At 45.5% G+C, this 12,462-nt stretch overlaps 1 protein-coding gene across 6 annotated transcripts in view; it reads left to right on the top strand.

The window, feature by feature from the left end:
• The first annotated feature begins 3,150 nt into the window (after window positions 1-3,150).
• The window catches only part of LOC112544928 (SUN domain-containing protein 3-like), a 28,626-nt gene continuing 19,314 nt past the window's right edge, over window positions 3,151-12,462 (top strand). Inside the window, exons 1-5 of one of the 6 annotated variants that reach the window (XM_075934272.1) lie at window positions 3,151-3,434; window positions 4,874-4,995; window positions 8,920-9,053; window positions 10,151-10,267; window positions 10,878-10,949. In XM_075934272.1, the coding sequence (XP_075790387.1) occupies window positions 4,919-4,995; window positions 8,920-9,053; window positions 10,151-10,267; window positions 10,878-10,949 (400 nt within the window). In that variant the 5' untranslated portion in view covers window positions 3,151-3,434; window positions 4,874-4,918. Of the gene's footprint in view, window positions 3,528-4,873; window positions 4,996-8,919; window positions 9,054-10,150; window positions 10,268-10,877; window positions 10,950-12,462 lie in introns of all 6 variants that reach the window. The other 5 variants (XM_075934270.1, XM_075934271.1, XM_075934267.1 and 2 more) reach the window with 5 other exon arrangements.

Genomic DNA, 12,462 nt, shown 5'->3' on the forward strand with positions numbered 1-12,462 from the left:
ATAAACGTACTTTCTATGCCATATCTAAATCGTTGATGAAGATATTGAACAGAGCCGGTCCCAAAACAGACCCCTGCGGAACCCCACTAGTTATACCTTTCCAGCAGGATTGTGAACCATTAATAACTGCTCTCTCAGAACGGTTATCCAGCCAGTTATGCACCCACCTTATCGTAGCCCCATCTAAGTTGTATTTGCCTAGTTTATTGATAAGAATATCATGCGAGACCGTATCAAATGCCTTAGTAAAGTCTAGGTATACTACATCCACCGCTTCATCCTTATCCACAAGACTTGTTTTTCTATCAAAGAAAGCTATCAGATTGGTTTGACATGATTTGTTCTTTACAAATCCATGCTGGCTGTTCCCTATCACCTTGCCACCTTCCAAGTGTTTACAGATGATTTCCTTAATTACTTGTAGTTTTCTGGGTTGTTCTTATTTCCTTTTTTATAAATGGGTACTATATTTGCCCTTTTCCAGTCTCCTGGCATCTCTCCTGTCTCCCATGATATGAGCATTCTTTCAGTTATGATGGAATATAAGTTATGATCCCCGAGGAGCCTATGGCTCTTCTCCAGAGATTTAGCCCTGGTGCCTTGACTGAGCTCTCTCAGCCAACTTGTGTAGCTTTGCATTTTGTCTAAATAAACCTCTCCTGGGATTTCTATTGCATATATTATTATCCTTTCTATTTTGCTCTGAACTGTTGGGAAACTCAACTATGAGCAGTTAAACAGCTGTTTTGGGCTGCCTTTTCTGAGGGGTGGGTTGAAGATAATGCTAAAAAGTCTTTGCTTGCCATGCTTAACTGTTTGGGTTATTTCACTGCTTACAAAACACTCTGAGAGCATCAACGTGATGATGAAGGGATTTTTTGGGTGGTAGTAATGGCAAGGGCCACGCTCTGCAGCTGAGGAAGGAATCTTTTATAAAAGCTTTTATAAAATATACTGCACAGAATGTATGATAAAGTATTGTCAACCATTTCAACGGTTGTTTTCACTTGCTTGGTCACAGCATTCTGTTTCCCAGTCATTAATGAGAATTAGTGAACATTTGATGGTATTTTGACTCAGATTTCTTGAGAACCAACTTGTCTCATTGCCAATAAAAAAATCTCTCTGCAGGATAAGAGATTACAGCCGTGTGCCAAGGGCATCTCTGTCTTCCCATTCATTCATAACTGCATAAAATGTCTCTCCTCCCCCTTGATCTGACTGGCGGGGCATTATCCTTAACTCACCAGTCCACGGGCTTACTTCCCTAGCCCTGCCCTGGGTCACTTCCTTCCCCTCTGGCAGAGCTCACTCACTGTCGGAGCTCCTGTCCAGGTCGTCCCTGCTTCCCGGATTCATCCACCAGACTCCTCCATCAGGGTCTCTCCCCTTTCCTTCCTCAGCGTCTCCTCTGCCATCCTCTGCGTCTCCTCTCCCTTCCTGCCCCTGGCCCTGGTGTGTCCCCTTTTGGGCCCGTGCTTGCCTTCACCAGCCAATCCCTCATCTCCCTCCCCTGGCCGGCACGCCCTCACCCTTCGGTGCAGCATCTGGTATCCTGGCAGCAGAGTCCCAGCTGGCCCCGAGTGGCCTGGGCCCTGCGCCTGTGCTGGCGTCTGTTCTTTGTGGTCCGGTGAGGTGCACAGAGCTTGTCCGCTGTGGCTGAGCCAGGAGGCCCGCCAGTGGCCTTCTACGGTCGCTCCTGCTCCCCTCCTCCTCTGGGAGGCGCTCTGCGAGTGTGGGGTGCGACTGCCCCATCACACTGCTATCAAATCCCCCCTGTGTGCTCTCTGTCGTTAGCAAAAGTGCTTCTGGAGTGGAGGGCACTATTTGGAAACCACGGGAGGGGTGGGCAGGCTGCACCCACCCACTTTTCAAAGTCCTTCCCCCAGCCTTTCGGGGGGGGGGGACGACTAGACCCAGGGTCCAATTGATTTCTGGGGACAAAAGGGATCAAGGTGCGGGGTCACAGGTTTAAAACAAGGGAACTGGACGGGGTCACTAAGCAGAGAACCCCGGACAGCACCCACTGCTCCTCAAAGCTCTGGAGCGGAGGGCAGGAGTAAAGACCAACATGGAGGCATCCCCAGAATCCTTTTATAAACTTGTCCATGAGGAGCGAAATCCATTGTTCTCCCGAGCAATAGTACCTCCCAAAATGGAGCTGATCATAGGATCACCATGTCCTTTTTAGGCAAGAGGCCATGATGTACCGGCTGGTCTGCAGGTATTGCAGCAGAATTCCTCAGGTGTTTATTGGCAACATTGTCCATTCAGCATAACTATTCACGGAGTAATCGCCCCTCAGAACGGGTGGTTGATGCCTGCTGCTGCCTCCCAGACAGAAAACATTTAAAATACAAGTATAAAGTCCCGATTTATAACTTTACTTATAGGACCCATACATATATATGAGCCACACAAACAGAATCTGCATAGCATAAGCTCTCATTAGACACCTCACATAACCCACTTTGCACAGAATTTGGGGCAAATACACAACAGTGAGTGCGACAATGATCTGCCTACTCACATTCAAATCCAGTAACATCACAGGAGGGTTATCCAAGGTGGAAGGTGCTAATGACATTGTGTTGGAAAGAAGGTAGGACATATATGCACAGCTTGTGACATGGACGCATATCACATTCACACGTCTCCTTTGATAAGCTACAGATTTGGTGGGGAAGGAGGATATCGTTGTCAGAAGCAGAACAAACTCTTTAAACAAATAGGCTATGTCTAGACTGGCATGATTTTCCGGAAATGCTTTTAACGGAAAAGTTTTCCGTTAAAAGCATTTTCAGAAAAGAGCATCTAGATTGGCCATGGACGCTTTTCTGCAGAAAAGCCCTGATCGCCATTTTCGCGAAAGGGTCTTTTTTGCGCAAAACCAATCTCAGCTTTCTACACTGGCCCTTTTGCGCAAAAGTTTTGCGCAAAAGGGACTTTTGCCCAAACGGGAGCAGCATTGTATTTCCGCAAAAAGCACTGATTTCTTACAGTAGGAAGACAGTGCTTTTGCGGAAATTCAAGCAGCCAGTGTAGACAGCTGGCAAGTTTTTCCAGAAAAGCGGCTGATTTTCCGGAAAAACTGGCCAGTCTAGACACAGCCACTAAGTCATTTCTCTTAGCAGAGTCTCATTTCTATTGTGCTTTGGGCAAGAATTTGCTCAGCTGCTGTGTGACCTCATGCCTGGCTTAACATGACACTAGTAAGTCTTTGTGAGGTCACAGATCATACAAAGCATTTCATTTTTCTCATAGTTGAGTCATTTAATTAGAGACACATGCCAGGGTGTGCTGCAGCAGCACGCAGTATGTGAAGCCATTTCCCTCAGGGAACTGTGACGGGCTGAGGGCTTGACCCTGTCCCTCTGAACTCAATGGAAGTTTAACTACTACTGTTGGTGGGACAGAGTTAGGCTTCTTCTGAGGTAATGTTACAGCTTTTGTAATGTAAAATAGCTATTTAATTTTCTGAATTATGCACAACTGGAAGGAGCGGGCTAAAGACCAAGAAAGAGGAGGTGAGAGAGTACAGGAAGGAGAAGTGAAAGAACAGCACTATTTCTCAAACTCCGGCTTCCGTTTGGAAAAGGAGGGTAGTGAAGTGTCTGGGGTACAGTTACAAGGAATGAAAGCCACAGGGGAACCTGCAGTGGGCTTGCATCTCTCCTGATCATCCTACCTACACTTTTGGAACAAGGGCCTAAATTGAGAGAGTTCAATCCTTAGTCAAGCATCTAAATAAAAAAGGCCTGATTTTCAGCTCTCCTGCAGATAGCAGGAAAAAGGAGGTTTCAGACACCATTCAAAGCTGCTGCCAGGGAGCTGTTAAAATAAGCTGCCCCATGAGGATCCTGAGGAGAGTGATGCAATAGGACAATATCCAGTCAGTCAGTTTACGTAGTCTCAGTTGGAAATCCCAGCCGGAGGGTTTCTTTCAGTCTTCCTACCTACCTGCAATGAGGAGTAACGGTAGTTCGAATTAGGAGCTTTAATTCGAACTACCTAGTCCGTGCCGCATGGGGCATTTAAAAATGGTGGCGTCCAGGAACATGCAAATAAAGCCCGGGATATTTAAATCCCGGGCTTCATTTGCACGTTCAAATGCCTACGTTAGCCACCCTAGTTCGAACTAGGGTGGCAATGTAGACATACCCTAACATCTTTAAAGCTTTGGGCATGTCTACACAGGGGTGTTCACTGAATTAAGACAAAGCAAAGTAAGGTAACTTTACTTCTGAATGAGAGCTTTTACACACAGACCTTAATGCACTTTAACTCATGCAGTTTGTCATTAGTTAATTGGGCTTCATTTTCCTGAATGTCCTGGTGTAGACATACTCTCTGGAGATCACTGCAAAGGCAAAATAGCTGTTGCTTAATTATATTTTAGCCCCAAAAGGCCAAATTATGATGTCCTTTTTCCTACATGAATAATCCCAAAGAAATCAAAGGAACCAGTTATGGAGTATGTCACCCTCGCTTAGTTTCAGTAGGATCACAATCTAGACAATGATGAGGGTGCTGCCGTTGAATTACAAATAAAGGTATGTTAGTATCCATTGCTGCACTGTACTCTGTTACCGACACTACCTGTTAATGATTCCGGCCTCAGCCCACAAGTACGACAATTAACCTGGGCCTTGTAATGTATTAGGTAAAGATGAAGCGTTATCATTCATTCTGTAACTTGAAATTGGCCTGTTGTTATCCCCTGCCCGGTGGCTTTTGGATTGTATGTAACAATGTTTCATGTCATCCTACATTCCCTCGGCCCCCGCCCCCAGGCCTCATTGATCCAAACTGGTTAATATTGATCGTTTTGAAAATGGAACAAATTAAAATGTCCTGATCTTTTTCTCCCAAGTTGAGCAGGGCAGTTCCTGGCAGCAGTTTCTGTGAAGGAAACACAATGGAAAGGCGCAGTGGAAGACTGGCCAGCCTTCAGCAGCAGAAACCTAGTATATACCGAGAAACAGGGGTGAGGAGGTATGAGGGGGCCTTGTGGTTCAGCATATCCACACTGTATTTCAGTCCATGCCAGTGGTATTGCACACACTGTACAATACCTCTCTATAGGCTACACATGTCTGATTTATAGTGCAGAGGCACACCAAATGTGTACAGCACAGTACACACACATCTAGGAAGACAGTCCCTGCCAGCCAGAGAGTGCAAGGAGAGTCACTGGGGTCAACTTCTTGGGACCCTGGTTTTTCACAGGATTTGAAACAATTCAAATTTCCTTCGCTTGCTCATTCATGAAAGAGAATTTTCTTCTCTATCCTATTGTCACCTATTCTAGTGTCATGACCCTAACATTTTAAAGACAGCCTGGGGGTACATTAAGGTGTGTGTGTGTGTGGGAAGAGGTGAAATGATTATTCTCTTTTGGCAGAGTCAACCTGTGGAACTCCTTGCCAGAGGATGTTGTGAAGTCCAAGACTGTAACAGGGTTCAAAAAAGAACTAGTTACATTCTTGGAGCATAGGTCCATCAATGGCTATTAGCCACGATGAGTAGGGATGATGTCCCTAGCCTCTGTTTGTCAGAATAGGTAACAGGGGATGGATCATGTGACGATTCCCTGTTCTGTTCATTCCCTTTGGGGTATCTGGCATTGCCCAGTGTCAGAAGGCAGGATGTTGGGCTAGATGGACCTTTGGTTGATCCAGTATGGCCATTCTTATATTCTGGAACCTATAACCTTTGACTTAGTATGTCAAGGGCGAAGCACTAAATCATTAAGCCAGCTAACCTTGGATGTGGTACTTTATATACTACACACAAAATGCTAGAGCACTATCACCCACTGAAAAACAGAAATATATAATGAGGTCTCATGTAATTAGGACTCCATTATACAGTAAATTTCCGATAATCCGGCACCTTTAGGACCCAGGGGGTGCCGGATTATCAGATATGCCAGATTATCAGAAGAGGGGGCTATGAAGGGTCTGGAGTGTGGTGGGAGGGGATGCCACCCCAGATCCCTCATAGCCCCCCCTTACGATAGTCAGGCTCTGCCCCAGAAGTCCCTGATTCAGCCGCTGCTGGTCAGTTTCAGCAGCAGCTGAATCGGGGATGCCTGCAATAAAGCAGCTGGGGTGCTGCAGGGTTGGTCCCGCAGCGCCAAGGGGCGGCGCTACGGCACCAACCCAGCAGCACTCCAGCTGCTCTTGGGGACGCCTGGGGCAGAGCAGCTGGGGTGCTGCCGGGTTGGTCCTGCAGCGCCAAAGGACGGCGCTGCGGGACCAACCCGGCAGGACCCCAGCTGCTCTGCCCCAGGGGTCTCCGATTCAGCCGCTGCTGAAACAGATCAGCGGCTGATTCCAGGAAGCCCGGGGCAGAGCAGCTCTGCCCCGGGCTTCCTGGAATCAGCCGCTGATCTGTTTCAGCAGCGGCTGAATCGGGGACCCCTGGGGCAGAGCAGCTGGGGTCCTGCCGGGTTGATCCCGCAGCCCCGAGGGGCACCCCAGCTGCTCTGCTCCCGGCTTCCCCGATTCGGCTGCTGGTCAGTTTCATCAGCAGCTGAATGGGGGAAGCCTGTCCGGCTGCCCCAGCACTTCCGGGTTCCTGATGGTGCTGGACCATCAGGAGTCCCAGAGCATTGGATGCCGGACTAATGGAGTTTTACTGTACTTACAAAATAAGCCACATTTACAAGTATATCGTGAATAATCCTAAATAAAACTACTCAATTTAGAAACATAAAAGAATTTGAATTACAGGAAGATAGCTGTTGTCAACAGTGAGTGAAGAACGCTAGCTGAGCTAACCACTGATTTTCTCCTTGTACCAAAGAGCAGTAGTTTTCAAATGTTAACTTTCTAATGGATTCTACCATAAATACACTTCAATGCATTATCCTTGTTTTTGCTCATATACAGGTTTTTCGAATTGTTCTGAAAATCATTAGTAGAATTGCGGAGGCCATCTGGGAATTTGGGGCAAATATTTGTCAGGGATGGTACTTGGTCCTGCTGGGAAGGCAGGGGACTGGACTCGATGACCTTTCTAGGTCCCTTCCAGTTCTAGGAGATAGACAATCTCCATTAATTTAATTTAATTTAATTCTACTGCTCACAACTGCCAAAGGGTCTATGCTTAAAATAGTATCTTGTTTTGCTTTTAGATAATGTTACCTAGTGTTTACTGCATTCCCTAGATTCCTTAAGGAACATTGCTGATAGGGCTGTGAAGCTAAGGCAAATAGCATGGGTTTTAAGTGTGAGCACTGCATACAAATCTCCTCTTAGCAAGGGCTCTATCCCCTTTCCCTGGTGTGCAAGCCATTTTTGAATGTGGCAAAGAGGAGTCTGATAATGTCCCTACACCATTTGAAAGGATTTTACATTTATTTTACAGAGGTTGTTAGTAAAAAGTGAACCTTCACTGGGTTACTGTAGTAAGATGAGGGCCTGAAACATAAGTCCATGTATCACAGGCCCGGTATGAGGCCTGGGGACTAGCACATTCCAGATGGGTTGTAACAGAACACCTCATTAAGAAACATTGTGGTACTAGCGCACATCCTGCAGATAACATACATACCAGCCCACGTTCAGGACTGGCATGATGGATAATAATTGAACCCCTCTTGTGTGAGGTAAGGGATTGTAACTAGGCAACAGAGCATGGCAACCTGTTACGTGAAGAGTGATGTGAAATCTGTTTGTATCTGCATATAAAAGTGTACCCCAAAGAGTGGTCATTGGCTGACCTAGGGCAATGCTGGATCCATAGTATTGAATAAGTTAGTCCATTGTCACAGTGTACATAGTCACAGTGGCACAATGGTGAGTCTGTCACTATTACTGTACTTCACTTAGCAATAAACTTGGCTGGGTGTTTTCGATCCTTATCTGATTTGTGGTCTCTAGGGGCTCTCTTAGAGACTGTCGTGTCGACTAATTGTGCATGGTTAACGCAGTAGACAGGGGAGTGCGCACACACACACACAAAGCTGAAAGTTTATCATAATTGACACAGTAAAAGACCTTTCAGAACCCACTGGGAATGCCTGACTAAGGACAGTTACTATTGAGTGGTACCAGAGATACAACTGGTTTTTGTGCTTAAATGAGGAGTTCACTGTAGCCTCTCAGATACTCCTGCCAATGGTTTTCACTGTATGTTGGTTTGAAGGCTTTTGATTTGGTAGCACAAAAACAACCTATGAGCCAGACCAATGTGACAGACTAGTACTGTACATTGACATCTCATTGTGATCAATGGAAAAGTAGCCTACCCCTGAAATTCAAGGCAATAAAGTTATGATGTATAAGCTGAGATAGATCCAGAAGTCCTGTATCAAGGTAAACGGACTCTCAGGAATATTCAGCAACAGCCAGCTGTCTAAATGGGATCTCCGCTCCATGTCTTCCTTAAGGCCATATCTAGACTAGGAAACTATTTCAAAATTACTAAATTCAACTCAACTCCCAATTTAACAAATTTGAACTAGTGTGTCCACACTACGGGGAAGCCTCAAAATTAGTCTAAGGTGGCTCCATTAATGTGGACATGCTACCTCAATGTAGAGGCACAGTGGAATAATTAGTTCAATTTACTTTAGCGAGTAATTTGTTCAAATTAGCAGCATCAGAGCGTTCACAATACCGTTAATAACTATTTCAGAATTAGCGTTACTCTTGATGAAAGGCAGGAGTTCAGGGTTCGAATTCTGTGGCCTGTTATATCGAAATAATGGGCTTGGTAGTGTGGAAGCACTGATTATAAATTTGATTTTTTGGGGGGGAGCATTATTTCAAAAGAAGATCCTAGTGTAGACCACAGCTAAGAGAATAAAGAGCCAAATGAGAAGAAGGTCAAACTTTTTCACTGGATCCCACACAGTCTGCACCTTCCTTGGAAAGGATCCCGGTCATCATGGTCTCCTCTCTTCCGTAGGGTTTTCAGAAGACCGTGCAGGAGTAAGCACTCTGCTAGTACTACCCGATTGAAACAAGACTGCAGTCCTGAACAGGATGATTGTCCGCACAGTGAGAATGATGCAGAAGACTCAAGGCAGCAGCCTACCTGTAGTTAGTTTGTACATCTCTCTGTTTCTCTTGTGGACCAGAGCAAAGGGTGTTGCGCACCTGAAAAGCACGCATAATACGGATGTAAAGGGATAACTGGTTACCCAGTAAGCACTGCCTTACCAGCATGCTTACTGGGATAATGGCTAACTGATGCTCAGCCCACCCAAGGCAGCCAACTGGTCATGCTGTGGGCCAGCTAACTGGTTAAACATCTAGTTTAATCAGTTAACATTTTAAATGAGATTTTACATCCCTAATGAGCAACCTGAATTGGAACTCAGACGCGGTTGGATGCAAGCAAAAGCCCTTTCAAGGGGACCATGCCCTTCTTTGGAAATCTGGTTCTAGCTAGCTCTATATGGATCCTTGAGTTGTAGAGTGGGTTTAGCATTTCTAACTCTTCACATGGCCTCTAGGGTTTTGTGTCTAGCACAGAACAGCCCCAGGCATCTTAACATTTCCTCATTCTATATTTTCCAGTTATTAATTATTTTTAGTGCTGTTACTTATTTGGTAGCACTGCAAGTCTCCTGCGGTATGTCTACACTAGCCCTCTAGTTCGAACTAGGGAGCCTAATGTAGGCATTCAAAGTTGCAAACGAAGCCCGGGATTTAAATATCCCAGGCTTTATTTGCATGTTCCCATCCGGTCGCCATTTTGAAATTCCACTAGCCCGAAGTAACTGCCCGCGGCTACACAAGGCAGTGAAACGGCAATTGGAACTAAGTCCTTAGTTTGAATTAACTGTTACACCTCATTCCAGGAGGAGTAACAGTTAATTTGAACTAAGGACTTAGTTCGAATTGCCGTTTCACTGCTGCGTCTAGCCGCGGACAGTTACTTCGGGCTAGTGGAATTTCAAAATGGTGACCGGACGGGAACATGCAAATAAAGCCCGGGATATTTAAATCCTGGGCTTCATTTGCAACTTCAAATGCCTACATTAACCTCCCTAGTTCGAACTAGAGGGCTAGTGTAGACATACCCCTGGGTATTTCAGAGTGCAGAATGATAGCACAAGGACCCTGCCCCAAAGGTGTTTGCAATCTCAGTTCCTGTGTTAGTGATGCTGAAGTGACTTTTCTCTAATTGACAGGTACAAAGTTGCATGAAGGAAGCAGCTGGGTTAGCAAATGTCTTCCTGAAACCAGCACAGTGGTAGACACCACCACCGATTGCCCTACATTCCCCAACCAAGAGCAGATCCTTCTAGGTATGTGGGTGTAGATGGAGCATAGGTCAGTTCCAGTATCATATTTCTTGTTTCAAGGGGACCTTCACAAAATCACTGACTATTCCTAATTTCAGAGTGAACCAGTTGGAGCAGTAAAGCTTAACAATTAAACCTACTGGCTTCTTTTCACAGCTGTATTTCTCCCTTCCCTCTTCAGAGCCTTGCCCTAAAACCCGCATGCTGTCCTTTCCTTATAAAGCAAGGAATAATAGCTACGCTTTGTGTCTGGCTGCATCTGCTGCATCACCAGCATGACAACACTGTTCTGCAGCCACTAAAGCAACTAGGGAACGAGATTCTCTTCCGCACTCTCCGGTCAGATGATACCGTGCCACCATTAGAAACTGTGAAATCCATTCTCCTTGCCCCAGATGCCAGACTAAAGCCAAAAGAATCCCCAGGTTCCTCACAAACCTCAGGGATGGACCTCCTGCCCCAAAGCAAGCCGCATTGAGTCCTGCATGATCACTCTGATCACCCTCTTCTATTGGCCCAGCAGCCATGATATTTAAGATTTCTGGTTTGAATGGCAAACATGACTAAAAACACATCGCCCCAGTTTCCATGTGGGACTATTTTCCTCTCCCAGCAGAGCAGTCCAGGCGAGTGATGAAGATGATGGCTTTTCTGGCAATAATATTTCTCTTGGGCATCTTGTCTGGTGAGTATTTGAAAAAGTTTGAGTTCAGGGTTAAACTTTTTTATTGTATTCAGATTTCCTCTTATCAGTCAAAGCCAAAATCTAGCACCGGCCTAAAGCCATTTAAAACAGGAGTCCTTTGGGTTCTCACCTTTCAAAACATTTTTGTTATACGGTATTTGGAAGACCTGGAAAATGTTCTCTTCCAAAGAAGAGAACATCTATCCTTTCATTTAACCTATAAGTAGAGTCAGCCACTGAAATGTAGATTGCCCTTCCAAAATGTCTCTTCCTCTACCCAAAAGGAATTGCCTCTGTGGGTGTGTCTAGACTACATGGTTTTGGTGATAGAAGTGAACTTTTGTCGACAAAACTATATCTGCGTCTACACTGTCGCTGAGTTCTGTCGACATAACGTTGACAGAACTCAGAAGTTTTGTTGATGGCGGTAATAATGAGGAATAATGCCTTTTGTTGACAGAGTTCTGTCGACAGAAGACGTTATTGCATCCACACTGTCCTTTGCGTCTACACTGTCATGTTGACAAAGCTTCTGTCGACAAAACTTCTGTTGACAAAAGCCTGAAGTCTAGACGTACCCTGTAAGGGCAAGGGTACTTCAGTCTCCTAGCCCAGTTCAGTGCTTGCTGAGAGGGCTATTTGTGATGTCAATGTGGAAGCTGGCCTTCCACCAAGTAGCTGACAGACATTTTGGATCATTGCTAGAGCAAACCTAGAGGTAAATGAGCAAACTAGTAATGAAAGACTCTCATAATCCCTCCACCAATCCTGTTCTCTTTCCTTTTTCTGTAAATCTTGTATCTGACTTATGAAGGTCACAGTGGGCTATATATAGAGAATATGGCACTATCACTATATACAGCACTAACAAGACCATTACTATGGTAGTGTTGCCTTGTTCTGATGTCCACTCTTCAGAAAGGATGTGGGAAGGTGTGCAGAAAGGAGCTACAAGCATGATTCAAGGTTTAGAAAACCTGCCTTCCAGTGAGGAATTTGGGAATCTCAATCTATTTATCTTATCAAAAGTGAAGGGTTAGGACATGACTTGCTCACAGCCTGTACGTACCAACCCACGGCATGTCTACACTGGGGAGTTATTTCAAAATAACTCCCCTTATTTTGAAATAAGATGAGTGTCCACACAAGCCCATTGTTTCAAAATTATTTCACAATAACTGGCTTGTTATTTCGCAGTAACTCCTGCTTGTGAACAGGAATAACACTTATTTAGAAATTGCTATTTTGAAATGGTGTTAGTGTGGATGCTCAGCTGCTGTTACGTCAAAATAATTGGCCTCCGGAAACCACTAATAGCTGCCCTGGTGGCCACTCTGGTCATACACCAGACAACTCCAATGCTCCCCTTCTCCTGTAGGCGTTAAAGGTGCAGGCAGAAGGGAAAGGGCTTGTGGCATCACACCAGCTCTGCCAGCTCTGTGCCACACAGCAGCCATCAGAGGAGACATGTCTGACCCCAGCAGTTCCTCTGCACCCCCCACAGCTGCCAGCA

This window comes from Pelodiscus sinensis, chromosome 7 (genome assembly GCF_049634645.1).
Source record: "Pelodiscus sinensis isolate JC-2024 chromosome 7, ASM4963464v1, whole genome shotgun sequence".
NCBI lineage: Eukaryota > Metazoa > Chordata > Testudines > Trionychidae > Pelodiscus > Pelodiscus sinensis.